The 16094-nt window shown below is 42.2% G+C and overlaps 2 protein-coding genes across 7 annotated transcripts in view; one reads left to right on the top strand and one right to left on the bottom strand.

The window, feature by feature from the left end:
- The window catches only part of MTMR7 (myotubularin related protein 7), a 102490-nt gene that overhangs the window by 11842 nt on the left and 74554 nt on the right, over positions 1-16094 (bottom strand). For all 3 annotated transcript variants that reach the window (XM_035270196.3, XM_002756900.6, XM_035270197.3), the window contains one exon: positions 1026-1135. In XM_035270196.3, the coding sequence (XP_035126087.2) occupies positions 1026-1135 (110 nt within the window). The remainder of the gene's footprint in view (positions 1-1025; positions 1136-16094) is intronic.
- VPS37A (VPS37A subunit of ESCRT-I) overlaps positions 1-16094 on the top strand; it is an 83146-nt gene that overhangs the window by 63604 nt on the left and 3448 nt on the right. For 2 of the 4 annotated variants that reach the window (XM_035270204.3, XM_078347418.1), the window contains exon 12: positions 5158-7839. The exons of the other annotated variants lie outside the window; for them this stretch is intronic. The gene's annotated coding sequence lies outside the window, so the exon portion shown is untranslated. Of the gene's footprint in view, positions 1-5157; positions 7840-16094 lie in introns of those variants that run through there. 4 annotated transcript variants of the gene reach the window in all.

Raw genomic sequence — 16094 nt, 5'->3', positions numbered from 1 at the left:
CATAGTATTTATCACTACCTAAAATTCCAGTTTTATTAGTTTATTAATTCTCTGTCTCAGCTGAGCGCAGTGGCTCACGCCTGTAATTCCAGCACTTTGGGAAGCCGAGGCGGGTGGATCACCTGAGGTCAGGAGTTTGTGACCAGCCTGACCAACATGGTGAAAACCCATCTCCACTAAAAGTACAAAAATTAGTTCAGCATCGTGGCAGCTGAATAGCTGTAATCGCAGCTATTCAGGAGGCTGAGGCAGGAAAATCACTTGAACCCAGGAGGCAGAGGTTGCAGTGAGCCAAGATCCCACCATTGCCCTCCAGCCTGGGAAACAGAGCGAGACTCTGTCTCAAAACAAACAAACAAACATACTCTGTCTCCCACCGCAGAACGTAAGCTCTGTGAGGGAAGAGACTGGATCTGGCTTACTCGCATCGCATCTATAGAACATAGAATAGTACCTGGCACTAAATAAAGATTTGTTGACTAAATGATTAATAAGGGGGAATACACCATGGCATCGGGGAATATAAGGTTCTCTTTAGGTATAAATCTGAGGAATTTATTTTTTTAAAAAACTAAACAACACAAAAGACATTGCATCCTAAAACAGCTTATATGAAAGTTACAGCAACATTTTCCTATGGCAGAATGGAATCTTACCTTCCAGCTACAGAAACATGACTTTGGCTAAAAGAAGGATCTATTGGATATAAGCCCCAAGCCCCCGTCACTGAAGTAACTCACATTTGGTTGTATTCTACAGAAAGTTCTTTCCTCCATCCAGGATTAAACCTAATGGAAGAGAATACTTTGGAAATATTTGCTTACAGTGCTGACACACTGTCAGCCAAGCACTGTATTATTTGGCAAAATCACATCTTCACTGCACAAACCATATGGAGTTCTGCAAAGCCAGCTACTTAGTCAGTGCAGTGCAGCTTAAGGCAGGGAAGCCCATGGCGGGGTATCCCCATTTTGAAATCAGAGTGGCTTGCTGATCTGTCCCTTAATTTCTCCACAATTGCATACCTTTGCAATGAAGATTCCTGCATCCATTATGGCCTTAATGTGCCTTAGCCAGCCAGAGTTCTCCAGACCCCACAGGAAGTCACTCATGGAGGGAGATTTAAGTTCACACACTGCAAGATAAATCATGTTATAAAAGCAAAATTAAGGTAGGCTCTCATTTTACATATGATCATGTTTAATAGGTAGTTTGTTAATGATTCCTTTGTTATATTAGGTATTTTCTGGAAGACTTAAGTCAAAATACCCATGTTTACTAAACTTGATTCTATTGAACCATTTCAAGGAAGGCTTCTTTGGTCACGGGGAATACTACACTTGTTTACAAGTATATATGTAAAGTTGAAATCCTAATATTAATGAAAATCATTAAGAGTTCTGGCAGAAAACATCTACTTGCCTTTCCAGGAAAGATATTAAAAATGGGGCACTAAGGAATACTTGAATTCAGAGTGCTATGGGGAAGAAATCATATAACTAATTGTAGCAGATACCCACTTAGAAGTTTCCATCACCCAGCCACTTCAGGTTAGGAGTGTTGTAAAAACAAAACAGAGCGATCCTAAAACTCTTAAATGCACATGATTAAACTCCTCTTGCCAATAACTCCCACCCAATAGGAGTAGGGCCTATAAGCTTAAAAATAAGATGTACACCTCTGATCCAATTCTACAGCATCAGGGTAGGGGCTTTCCCTTTGGGTGAAAAGGAAGAAAACCTAGGACCCCAATGATATCTATATTTACCCAACTAAGGCAGGTGTATAAACACTTCACTAATATTACAGACCACCAACTTTCACCTGAAGAACTTCTTTTATTTAACATAAAGCATTAAAAAGCTTCAGAGCTAGTGTTCCAAGTACATATCACAAATACTGCATTCCAAAGACAAGGTTTAGACCTATAAAGCCCTATCAAGTCGTATCAACCAACGACTGAAAATGTAATCTACAGATCTTCTAGTTTATTTTATTGTACTCTGTAACACAGTAAACACATATAGGGAACAGGGAGCCCTTTTTCCTACCCCCAACTCCATGAGCAATGAGCTGTGTAATCTTGTACGTGTTATTCCACTCTGAGCCTCAATTTCTTCATTTTTAAAATGGGGAAGATGTACTAAATTATATCCTTCCAACTCTAAACCCCCAAGTTCAACTGTGAACTCTTTGAAAGCACTGTGCATATGGAACACATGGCAACCATTAACAAAAATATTTTATCAGATGCCCTGCCTCCAAGTACGCAGATCATAGGATTCACTCTGATTTCCTGCAACATAAAAGCCACACACACCAGCATAACTAATCACATTCTGAGACACAGATGACAACAACATTGAAGGAAATAACACTGAAATTCCCAGCAAAACCCAACCTAAGAAAACCATATTATGAGTATGTTCAGGCAAGATTCCAAAATCTTCCTTCTAAAAGCCTGCCCTGAGCTGGAAGCACAGCTCTGAAGACCTAATAAGCAGTTGGTGAAGTGAGGGCCCTCTGAATTCTCTCTGGCTCGGAGCACTGCCTTTCTTTCCAAGGCCACAGTGTTGTCCGCTCAGCACCTTAGGCCCAGCATCACAGGCAGGAAGACACTATGTGTCTGTTAATTACATGCAGAATGGTAAAGAAAATGACGCTTAGTGGAAGGCCTGTGAAAAATATGCAGACTGATTCACAGTCCTTATGGCTCTATTAGTCCTGTATCCCTGAACAGTCAGCTGTGGGCTGAGAATTTCCAAGCTTACAGTTTTAATCAGTAAAAGTTAGGACATATTTTAACATGTAAAGACTAAAAAGTAATATAACACACCCAGACAATGAAACACTATTCAGTGATAAAAGGTGATGAGCTACCTAAAGACGGAAGTTAAATGCGCAGTGCTAAAGGAAGGAAGCCAACTTTTCATTGAAAAGACTGCATATTATATGAAGTCAATTGTGTAATCTCCTAGAAAAGGCAAAACTATGGAGACAGCCAAAAAATCACTGGCTGCCAGGGTTTAGGGTGGTGAGAGGAATAAACAGGTGGAGCCCAACAATGTTTAGGGCAGGAAAGCAATTCTATCCACTATGACAGTGCGTACATTCATTATTAAACATCTGTCAAAACCCACAGAATGTCCAACAGCAAGAGTGAACCCTACAGTGGACTTGGATACTGATGTGCCAATGTGGGTGCACTGCTCGCAACAATGCCCCGCTCTATGAGGGACGTTAATGATGGAGGAGGCTGTGCATGTGTGCGACCAGGGCGAAATGGGACCCTCTGTACCTTCTGCTCAATTTTGCTGTGAATCTAAAACTGCTCTTTAAAAAAAAAGTATTTAAAAACATAATCATGTAACAGACACTCAGCTTGGCCACAACTGCTTCAGATCTCACTTAAGAAATAAACAACACAAAACAGAAAAAAAAAAAGGCTGGGCACAGTGGCTCATACCCATAACTCCAGCACTTTGAGAGGCCAAGGCAGAAGGATCATTTGAACCCAGGAGTTCAGACCAGCCTGGATAAAGTAGTGAGACTCAGTCTCTACAAAAAAGATTTTTAAAATGCCTGTAGTCCCAGCTACTTGGGAGGCTGAGGAAGACGATCACCTGAACCCAGGAGTCTGAGGCTGCAGTGAGCCATGATCATGCCACTCCACTCCAGCCTGGGTGATGACAGAGCCAGATTCTGTCTCTTAAAAAAAAAAAAGATACAAATAAAGTCTCGTGTTCTCCTGCTTCTTTTCTTTGAAGTTTGTTAATATACCCAAGAATTTTTTGTCCTTTCACTACCTACATACTAGCTGTGTGGGCTTGAGCAAGTTACTTAGCCTCTCTGTGCCTCACTTTCCTCAGATGTAAAACGGTAACAGCCTCTGTATCAAAGGGTTACTATTATTTATGTTAGCCCTTGTTACTACTATTATCCTCAAATATTTTATATGTATTCAAATTTACATAAATGTCATAGTCTTTGTAGTTTGTTTTCATCCAACTTTTTCAGATATCCATATTATGTAAGTAAATTTCATTAATTTTAACAGCTATATAATATTCCACTCTACATCTCAAATTATCCATTCCCCTACTGTTGACAATTGTTTCCTCTTTTTCAATATTTACAAACAGTACAGTTAAAAAAAATCTTTTTACAATCTCCTTGTGGAAAGTCTCCCTGTACCTGGACTTCTATAAATTAAATGGGCTAGGTCAGAGAGTTCCTACATCTTCAGCTCTATCATATACAGTTGGCCCTTTGTATTCTCGTACTCCACATCCTTGGAGCCAACCAACCACAGAGCAGAAATATTTGGGAAAAAAAAGTAACAATAACAACAGAAAAATGATGCTAACAGAAAACAATACAGTGTAACAACTGTTTACACAGCATCCACACTGTGTCAAGTGTTGTAAGCTAGAGATAATCTTAGATCTATGGGAGGAAGTGCATAGGTTCTATGCAGACACACCGTGTTATCAGGTAAGGGACTTGAGCATGTGTGGATTTGGGAATCTGGGGACTGGAAACAATTCCTCTTGGATACTGAGGGATGACTCTTGCCAAATTGCTCTTGAAAAGGGCTGCAGTGGTTTTTGATCTCACCAGCAGGGTGGTAATGTTCCTTTACCCATATCCCAACTAACGTGGGGTACTGCTGATGCTTTAAGTTGTGCCCATCTTATCATATTTCTCTAAGAATATTAATGCCAGTTTTTGTTTGCTTCTCTGGATTGAATTTTGTTTTCTAGACTTTTGAAAATTTGCTTGCTTACATATGTGTGTTAGGGAGTGTGGTCTCTGTCATGCATGTTGAGCTTTCCTCAATTTTCTGGTAATTTCTGCCTGTCCATTCACATATAAGAGCCTCACACAGGAGGCTGGCTGGCAGTGCCGTGTGCCATGTGCAGGCTTTCTTAGCTGCCAGGCTTTTCGATGGGGGATTTGGCTAATAAAACAATCTGCAAGTCCTTTGTCTTGGATGTTTGCAGGCCCCAGCATGGAGTCTTCCAAACACCTGAGTGCATCACATTGGATGCCAACTTCCTGAGAGGAGAACTGGGGCAGTAACCATGGGCCTCATTCTTCTATACTTAGACTCTCACTTAACCTGTTTTTCCCTGGCATTCCCTGCCCCTCTTGCAGCTTTGCCTCGTGCTCCTGATCCCAGAGTCCCTGTAGTCAACGTTTCCAGAACGGCTGACTTTCCAGAAAGCGTATAACCATCTTCTCTTGTGGAAGTATGGGAAGAGCCTTCACTAGGCTGTGCCGGGGAGGAAGGAGGCTTGGATCCAATGAACTGCTTCTTGTGCAAACGTTCGGCTAGTCCCAACACCTGATAGCTCTAATTCCAGAGATCGTCTAAGGATCTGCACTTCTATTTGGCTTACTTTGGGGGTTCTCATACTTCTGCCGTAAACTGCAGCCTTTTTTTCTAGTCTGTGGCATTACTTATCACTCATCCATTTATGTTGCAGCTTTTATATTTTTCGTTTCCATTACCTCCTCTTCCAATCTCTTATCCTTTTGTATTTTTGCCTTTTTTTCCATTTCATTATCACTTTAGTGGGGAGTCAGAAGGAAGTGGGCAAATTACTGTATGTTGTGTTTAACTGGAACAGAAACAAGAAATTACTTTGGGCCTGTGCAAGCCATCTGCTGGAAATGAGATTCCCTACATCAAACTGAGCTGTTAACAAAAAACCACTCATGCACTCAGGGCGCTGACCAGGAAGCCAATCTCTGCCCGGACCCGGCATGAGGAAAAGAAAAATCTGAAACCCTGGGCCTGGTCTTGCACATGTTTGGGATCCAAACACACCTTCCTTATGCACAGAAGCCCCCAAAAGGAGGAATTCTCATGTTGGGCCAAAAATCTCAGACGGCCAGCAGATGCAAACCAAAAGCTGCTTAGGAGCAATGATTCCACGATTCTGTAGAATCCCACAGAAAAAGCTGCACTGAAGGCAAGTTTACAACATACCAGAAAACAGCATTCATGATGATGGCAGCAGGCAGAGGAAAAAAGTTGCAGGATGAGCAACCCAAGAACCCGATATGATAGAACAGTCATCTGGAACAGTATGTAACCTAAAGATTATTGGAACTGGAGCAGGAGGATGGAAGGCTCCCACACACATAACGGGTGGTGTTCCTGAAGTGTCTGGACTCACTCTCAAGTGGTTCCAGGAGGAATCCAGTGGCTGTTGGCCACTGCAGTGGGGTCCCACCCTATCATGTCAGCTAATTCACAGCCAGGCTTCCTGAGAGTCTCTAGTCTGGATGGTTCCAGGTTAGGGTTTGCTACAGGTATTTTGCATATTTGGAAAGTGACATGAAGTGGCAGCTGAAGCAGCCATCCCTGCCCACTCCAATCTGTCCTCACTGCCCTGCCTCTGAAGGCCAGTCCTGTGCCCCCAGGGACACCTGACACAGGAGAAGCAGCCTCCACAGGCGTTCCCTCCAGCCCCGACTGCAGGCCTTTGCCAGTGACTTGTCCTCTGCTCTTCCAGGCACCCAGCTCTGCACCCTCACATCCCCAACGTCTCCTGAAAACAAGGCCCTTTTCCAAACCACTGCTCACTGTCCTGCTTCCCTGATCAAACTCACTGACACTTCCGGATCTTTTTATCAGCAGGGATTTCACATTAGCTTACTCTGCCATCTTGGGGAAATAGGAAGACCTCCTTGTTTCACTTAGATTTTAGTATCACGTGAACTAAACTGTACCTCTGAGTAATAATCATGACATACGCATGGGCAATAGCATGTAGCAATGTTTCAGGGCTTCAGAGGCAGACACAGCTGCACTCAAACTTCAGCTCTGCCCATGCCCAGTAACTTGGGCTAGTTACTGAGCCTTGCTGTTTCAAACAGAAAATGGGGATAAAAACACCTTCCTCAAACAGTTGTTGTGAAGATGAAATAAGATAATACAAATAAGCATTACATTGCCATAAAGAAGATTCCCAAAAATGGTGGCTGTGATACATATTTTATTATCTGTCCCTCCAGCACAGTGTCCTGGGAGGAAGGAGGTGTTAAGACTCCCTTGAACGTGTGAACGCCGAAGTTTGAAAAGTTAAGGCACGAAGTGATCAATGGCAGAAAGACACCTCAAATGCAAGTCTTTCAAAGACAAACCTAGAGCTTTTGCCACCACAACATAGCTGCCTTGGTGGGCTACAGACCAGATACCAGACACTCTTCTAAGTGCTTTATATAGATTAGCCTTAGCTTTTCAATCCTCAAACAATCATTATGAGGAACGCACTTACTATTCTCATTTTTGATGGGTGGAAACCAGCGCAAACAGAGGGTCAGGGCTTGTCCAAAGTCTCCCAGCTGATGGATACGTGGTGAGGCTCTGATCCAGTCTGGCTCCGGGGTTCATGCTCTTAATCAATGCCTGTCAACCTCAGCTTGTTATTTTTTCATAATTCAACATGAACCAATCTTGGTTCCCAAATACCAACAGTTTAAAGGCTGTGCTTTCTATTACTTATAACAGTGCCATCCTAATGTATCACTAGCCACATGTGGCTCTGAAACACTTGAAATATGTCCAGTCTGAATTGAGACAAATATGCTATAAGTGTAAAATATAAGTCAAAATTTAAAGGCATAGTACACACAAAAAACGCAAAAACACCCCTTTCTTAGCTTTTTATTCTGACAATGTTGAAATGATAACATTTGGGATATGCTGGGTTAAATAAAATGTTATTTAAATTAATGATATAAATATTATACATATTTATATGACATAAATAATATGAAAATTTCTTTTTACTTTAATGTGGCTATGATAAAGTTTAAAATTCTAAATGTTTTCTGCATTTGTCTTGCATTATACTTCTATGCACAGTGTTGACTTAGATTTCTCAAGGAAGTTTAATCAGCAGTCTTCAAACGTTTCTGCACATGTGCCTCTAAAACATATTCCCTTATACATCCTGAGATGTATAGCAAGACTGAGGGTGTGATGAAGGAAGGGTATGCTTGTTTTTTTGTAAGGTGGCAACAAGGCAATCAAGAAGGGAGCTGGGAAGGGAGACCCAGCTTAAAGCTGGCCCCAGGGGCATTCTGAGGCAGGTAATGTAATCGTAAAAAGGATATATAGAAGTTGATGATGTAAAAGCTGAATTCCATAAAGTAATGTACCCAGGGTGAACCTCAAAAAGTCTTCCTATGAACTCAGGGGTGCATGGACCCAGCCAGAAGACAGCAGAATCTGATACAAAGGATAAAAGGCTAAATGCCAGCCACAAGGTAAAACTGAGCAAGCCCTGTCCTTCTAGAGATCTGTAGCCTCGTGACAATGCCCAGCAATACTGGAGAGGCCCTCCAAGCATCAGGCTCACTTCTGCCTGTGCACACAGCCCTGAGACACAGCCCAGTGGGAAACACGGCAAATTCCAGCACCTTCCATGAGTGCTCACCACTCCCTGCATGCCTGCTGTTTGGGCTTTCTGTCCAACCCCAGGCCGTGACCCAAAGTGTTCAACTTAATCCTAAAATACATACATTCCACTGTGTGAAGTCTCAGGATGTAGCTGATTCCTCCAGACCTTCTACAGATAACATTCGCTTGCAGTCTTTTTTTTTTTTTTTGCTAAAAAGGCCAAACTTTGAAGTTGTTATTGTAAGGCTTAGGGCTAGTTAGCAGGCCTGAAGAGTATCTTGGCCGCCAATCTCTGAGGCTCAGCCCAGGAACAAAAGATCCTTCTCTTCCCACAAGGCATGTTAATGACTGCAAGTTTAAAAATAAAGACACCAGGCTTGCCAGCTAACCTGGAGATGGCCTGCAACAAAAGCAAGAGAGGAGTGGATGGCCACAGGACCAGGCCCCAGAATGTGCTGCCAGAGAGAATGTCCCCACGCTTCTCTGTCTAGTTAGCCCTCAGCAACGGGACAGGCTGCTGCAGCTCTCACCATGTCAGCATTAAGAAGGCTCCTTGTTTAACATTCCTGTTTTCAGGAACATTAAAACTGCATGCACTAGGTAAAATAACCCCACCAGGTTCTCAAGCAAAGTGAACCACTGAGAGTGTTTTCTCTCCCTGTTTGCTGAGTGGCAGGTCGAAAAGCAAAGAGGTCTGCAGATGATTAACAGACATGGGCAGATGGGGGTCCACTCGAGACTGAAGCAATTAGCACCTGGATTTTTAAATAGAAAACTGTTGTGTTTGTTTGGATAAACTCAGGATGAGGCAGAAATACTGATTTGTTCACTCTTGTTGCCAAACCCAAACCAATATTTACAAACCATTTTGCTGAACAAAGTTCATTTCAGCTGACATCAGAGGCATATGCCACAAACTACAGACAATGGGGCTTATTAATCAGGAGTTTCATGCCCGGGTCTTATAATATTTGTTTTATATAACAGGACAACTATATGTCATAAACATATAGAAACTACAGTTAAAAAATTAAAAAGCAAAGAAAATATATATAATTTTTAGACCTCTGCAAATGTAGAATTGACTTAGAAGAAAATAAGCCTCAGATAATCTGCCTCAGGTGTGTCCTCTAACACTCTTATTTTCTCCTATACAACTGCTGGGTGGGGTCGGCGAGGCTGCAAAAGAAGTCTCCATTTGAACCCTGTGAGGCTGGTCTTTCTTGTACCCTGAGATCTGAAGTGGAAACCTACATGGCCCTCCCTTGATTGCCAGCCCAACACACATCTAAGTTCTGCCAATGTTGGATCTGTCCCTCTCCCATTTTGGAGTCATGAAGCCAAGATCCACAAGACAGTCTTCAAAGAACTGGCAAAATGATGATAATGTCCCTGTACTGAACATCCCACAGGTGAAGCCATTCAAAGAGAACTTAATCATGGCCTGTACAATGAAAGTGTTCAGTTTAGCCTACAGGAGCCCCTCACCATATACTCCAGAATACTCATTATCACTGACCTAAAGGAAATGGAGCAGCAAGTCCATAGAATAATGTGCTATTAGTATTTATGGATGTGAATTTTGTGTCTAAAGACAGATTCTCAGTATATGGTGGTAACCTGTTCTATCTTAGGTTTAACACGTGGTAAGGACGGTAAGATGTGAATATTAATTGCTGAGGTATGTGAAACTTTGCAGCAAATAAAAAGCATGCAGCTGGGCGCAGTGGGTTGTGCCTGTAATCACAGAGCTTTGGGAGGCCAAGGCAGGAAGACTGAGCCCAGGAGTTCAAGACCAACCTGGGCAATACAGCAAGACTCCATCTCTACAAAAATTTTTTTTAAATTAGCTGGGTGTAGAGGTGCACGCCTGTGGTTCCAGATACTCAGGAGGCTGAGGCAGAAGGATCACTTGAGCCCAGGAGTCAGAGGCTGCTGTGAACTACAACTGCACCACTGCACTTCAGCCTGTGCAAGAGAGGGAGACCCTCTCTCATTTTAAAAATATGTATGTGTGTGCCCATTTTTGTCACATCTGCCATATGTAAATGATGAGGCTTGGTGCTTTCCTCTCAATAAACCCTCACAAACTCCCATCTAGAGTGGATAGAATTATCTTTTTTTTTATTTTTGAAACTGAGTCTTGCTCTATCACCCAGGCTGGAGTGCAGTGGCGCAATCTCAACTCACTGTATCCTCTGCCTCCCTGGTTCAAGCAATTCTCCTGCCTCAGCCTCCAGAGTAAGTGGGACCACAGGAAACACCACCACAACCAGCTAATTTGTGCATTTTTAGTAGAGGCAGGGTTTCACCATGTTGGCCAGGCTGTTCTTGACCTCCTGACCTCTGGTGATCCACCCGCCTCAGCCTCCCAAGTGCTGGGATTACAGGCAGGAGCCACCACACCCAGCGATAGAATTATCTTGATGTATTAAGGAAGAATGGCCTCAGATGCTAGCAACACAGCAAATACACTTCGATAGAAATCTAAATCCCTTGATTCCACTTTCCATATTATTTTCACTAAAAAAAAACAGAGAATAATCAAAAGTCAATATACAAACTGAGCCAGGATGAACAGGAATTGAACTGAAGCCAGGATTCGAGGGATGTTAACATCGAAATAGGGAACGCAAAGCAAATGGCACGAGAGAAGTGGAGACTGGGAAAAGGCAGGGGTATTGAGAGGCTGGAAAGACCGGCGTGGATGTACAATGGCAGGCCCTGGAGAGAGGGCCAGGAATCCCCGAAGACTGAAGTAGTGGCTGCCAATTACTAACGCGGTAAATGAGTGGTACATGCAGGAGAGGATGCAGGGGTGGCGATCATTCCACACGCCTCATGCCAGCAGACAAAGCTTCTAGGACCAACACTCATAAACTTTGAGACTGTACTGTCACTGGCAAGCAAATATTGAACTGGCAAATGTCAACTAGAGCCTTAGGGAAAAACAGCTCCTCCTATCACTAAATTTAGCCACATCTGTCTTGAGTTTGATGGCACACACTTTCTTCTACAAGCACTCACTTTGTAATTGTCCTAGTTCTCTGATTAACAAAACAATAATTCTGAGGGTGAACATTTTAAAATTAATCTTTGAAGTATCTCAGTGAACTGCAAAATAGAGCATCACTGGGAGAAATATAGCTACTATTCTCTCATTAAATCACCTTCTTTTCTGTTGTCCTTTTGACAATGTCAAGTAAACTTTCTGGTTTTGACATCCAGTTAAAACATTCAACCATGACTTAACCAGGGAAGGCCCTCACTGAGATCACTAATAAACAAGCACGATCTTTTCTTCCAGCCTGATTTCTGCCCTATGTCAAAACTGGTTACTTCTTTCAGAGGGAATGAACAAAGCATTAGTCTACCCAATGCCTGGCATCCAGAACACTCTCAGTACCTGTCTGATGAACAGATGCATGTGGAGATAACCGTCCAGGCTCCTGTGTGTTCAGGACAGTACTCACTACAAGCAGGTATTGTGCCTGAGGCTCTGCATAAATCATCTACCCTTCAGGGCAGATTCACTCTGGATTTTCAAAATGGAAAGACTGAATTAAAGGAATTTACCAGGCCATCCATGGTTACACAGCCAGTAAGTTGAGCTGAAATCCATCCACAGCACATGCATCCATGCTCTTCCTCTAGCCTATGCCTCTGCGCTTAGTATATGATTGTCCAGATGGGCAGATCCCATCCAGCACTTGAGCAGATGCGTTCAAAATCCATCCTCATCCAATACCAGAGAGGCAAAGCACACATACTTCGTCCATGTCTTTCCTTTAAATGACTACTCTGATAGCCTGTGAAGCCTGACAGACTCGCTGTTCTAGCAGATCACTTGTCAAAAAGCCGCACAAGCTGCTATTTCCAGGTAGAGCTACCTATTTCCACTGTAATGGGAAAGTGCGTTTTGTATATGGAAACCTAGGCCATGGTGCCAAATTTTGAGAAAAAATGATGAGAAATTTCCAGTTATTATGGGTTGTCTCCTCCAATAGCGAAGTAATCTGAGGATATTAATAATGGTTAAAAACTCAGACTACAGAAAGCTGAAGAAGGATCGTATTTTCAGCCTTTCATCAGCTCACATCAGGTAGAATTTCGCAGCATAAATTTGCAGGGAATGTGATAGGAAATACTCACTTTAAAATGAAAAGCTTAAATTTGCAATATCTATGAAGGGCTGAATCCGTCTTCTATTTCCTCAAGGCTGAATTAGCCAGCACCCCATTAAGACATGAGGTAAGGAAGAACATGTCAGCAAAAAGGACATTTGAACCAAGAGCCACAAGCTCTCCTCTCTCTGAGCAGAGAGAACTACTTCATAGACACTTTAGACCTTGGTTCCTCCAAGGCGACTTGGCAGGGAAGCTAGAGCAGGAATCCGACGTGTCACCGTAATACCCACCACGATGGTGCCGCCCATGACAACTCCAAGTTCTTTGCCTCCACCCATCCTTTCCACACTGAATGAAGATTCCGATTAATCAGGCCTCAAAACCTTTGCATGGAAGAACAGATCAGGTATCATCTCTAGAGCCACCTGATTTTGCCACACAACATTCTCCATAGTCAATGACCATCATGCCTGGGAGTATTCTTTTAAGTGGTTATATTTTAAGTCCTGCTAAAAAGATTCCAGTCTTTCAGAATGGATCTGCTTGGCCCCTTTCACACAGTCCCTGACCGCACAATCACCCACATCACTGAGCTGATACGGGGCCTGCATCCCACATGCTCTGGGGTCACTTCGTCGGCTCCGCTGTCAGGCTAAGGTTTGCAAGTGCATAGAACAACTTGCTCAGAAAATACCTGAAGGTCTGATGTGTTGTTTATTAAATCATTTTTGATGAACATGCGCTGATTGCATACAGACCCTATCATGAGACAAGCGCTTCTGTGCCTGTGAAAATTGTGCTTAAAACTCCGTGTCTTTGGAATAAAGAAATTCAGAAAATTTACCCATAGGAAGGCATGGGGGTCTACCAAATACTTGCCTGGCTGACTGAATTCATCTGTAGCCCATCAACATATCCATTTCATTGAGTGCTTATTTTAAAATACATTATTGCTTCCCAAGAGAAAACATAGCCACCTTACTTTAGAAAGCACTTTATAGTTTGCAAGACATTCTTTTAATGAGATGTGAGTTAAAGAGGGAAGCTATGTTGCTTACAATGCTTTACAAATACAGAAAATGAGATTTGTTCAAGTTTACTGAGAGACTAAAGCAAAAACCCAAACCTAGGACTTCACACACTGAGACCACAGTACCTTCCACACCAACCCCCTACCTCGAGTGGCAGAAAAGCCTAGTGGTTAAGAGTGGGGCATCTGAATTCACTCTAAGTAGGTAAACATGTTGGTTCTATGACTACTATTTTGAGCTGACACAAGTTTCTCAGGCTCTGTGCCTCAATTTCCTCATCTGTAAAATGAAGGTAACAGTAGCAACAACTGCAATGAGGATTACTTGAGTAAATACATCTTTAAAAATTGGAAACGTGTCCAATACATAGTAAGCCTTCCAAAAATGTATCTTCACTACTATGTGAGGTGGTTACAATGATCCTTGTGGTTCATATAATGATCCTTGTGGTCACAAGCTGTGAGCTTGTCTTATATCAGCACCACTAATCAACAAGGGTCACTGTAATATGATAACAAGTGTTAGGTTAAAATACTGCTTTGTAAATGTGACATGGAAAGGATGTTTTTAAAAAACAATTTAATTAAAAAGTGTAACACACCAGACTCTGTAACTGGAGAGAGGCACGCCTGTTGGCCTTGAATAAACAGGCTGCCATGTTGTGAACAACCAAACTTCCACATCACAAAGTTTGAATAGGGAAAGTAGATTCTTCCCCACTCAAACTTCCTAATGAGAATGCAGCCCAGCTGTCACTCTGCAGGCTTGAAAGACCCTGAGAAGAGGGTCCCTGGGTTCCCATTTATGCTTGAGACACATCCAGACTCCTACCCTACAGAAACCATGAGATAATATCACTTTTTAAAGAAGGAATATAGCATCCATAGCAAATATTTTGTAAATAAAGAGGAAAAAGGGAAAAACATCACTCTCATCCTTCCATGCTAACCCAATGATCATTCTGGACGTGCTCTCCTAGTCTTTCTTCAGACAAATGATTTCTGTATAGTGCATAAGAATATGGAAACAATTTTACAACCTGAATTTTTCACTTACGTTATACATATTCTCCCATGTTAGTACATATAGTCTTAACATTTGGTATTTTTCAGGGATGCAAACTTTTCTATCAAGAAGATGAAGTAAAATTAATCAGTCTACTACTGTTAGTCATGTGGCTTCCAATATTCTAAACACTACTATCAACACAGGCACATCTATATCTTCATTTTATTTGAGACAGGGTCTCACTCTTTGTCACCCAGGCTGGAGTGCAGTGGCACAATCATGGCTCACTGGAGCCTCAACCCCTGAGGCCCAGATGATCCTCCCACATCAGCTTCCTGAGCAGCTGGAACTACAGGTGCACACCATCCCTTGTTGATTTTTTTTTTTTTTTTAATGTTCTGTAGAGACAGGGTCTCGCTGTGTTGCCCAGGCTGGTCTCAACTGATCCTGAATGTCTCAGCCTCCCAAAGTGCTGGGATTACAGGCATGAGCCTCCATGCTCTTCCTATATCTTTATTTTTTTAATATTACTTTAATTTTGTCCCTAAGAGGAAGCAACCTGGCAAAACCTATCTTTAAACAAAATATGTCTCTCTAAGCCAATTTAAATGATACTATAAATATTTAGAGTACTAGTTTTACCACATTCTTTTCAGTAGTGTCTTAATTTGTAAAACATTGGGTGACAAATGGTACTTTGAAGTTTTACCTTACATTTCTCTAATTACCAGAGCAAGTTTACATGTTTATCTACATGTTTGTTTCAACTTACTGTTTACTCTTTTAAAAAATTATGTTTCTTCATCTATAGAAAGCAGATAATACCACGCACTGCACATAAATATTGTGAAAATCAGATACAATCATTTACGTGAAAATACTTATGACGTGTGGCAAAGAGCTGCTCAATTTTTAGTTTAATGACTACACTGATGAATAAGTGCTCAGTTCGATAGAAACAAACAATGGCCAACAGTATTAATCTAATAGTCATGTGGAAAGTAGGCACAAAGCTACTCATGGGGAGAAAGTGAAATTTTCTAGGTGACCTCCAAAAGATGGCAAGTTGATTGGAAGAGGAGGATGCGCCTCCTGTGTCTTTCCTGCCAACCTTCAGAGCAGATATGAAGAGGTGTCCCAACGGGGCACAACCTCAACAAGTGGAGACATGCGAGTCATTCCGTGCACCTCTCTACCTTCCTCTTCACCGCTTCCTCCCCAACACCCAGGATGGCTAAGATGTAAAAGCTCCACTTCTGCTAGTAACAATACTCTCGGCCTTGGAAAGCGACTATTCCGGGCTCTTCTGCTGACTGTTTTAATGGATGGAGCTGGAAGCCACAATCCTCAGCAAACTAACTCAGGAACAGAAAACCAAGCACCACATGTTCTCACTTGTAAGTGGGAGCTGAATAATGAGAACACATGGACACACAGAGGGGAACCACACACGAGAACTGTCGGTAGGTGGGGTGGGGGGAGGGAAAACATTAGGAAAAATAGCTAATGCAT

This window comes from Callithrix jacchus, chromosome 13 (genome assembly GCF_049354715.1).
Source record: "Callithrix jacchus isolate 240 chromosome 13, calJac240_pri, whole genome shotgun sequence".
NCBI classification, from domain to species: Eukaryota; Metazoa; Chordata; class Mammalia; order Primates; family Cebidae; genus Callithrix; species Callithrix jacchus.
This window is presented reverse-complemented; position numbering and strand designations above follow the sequence as displayed.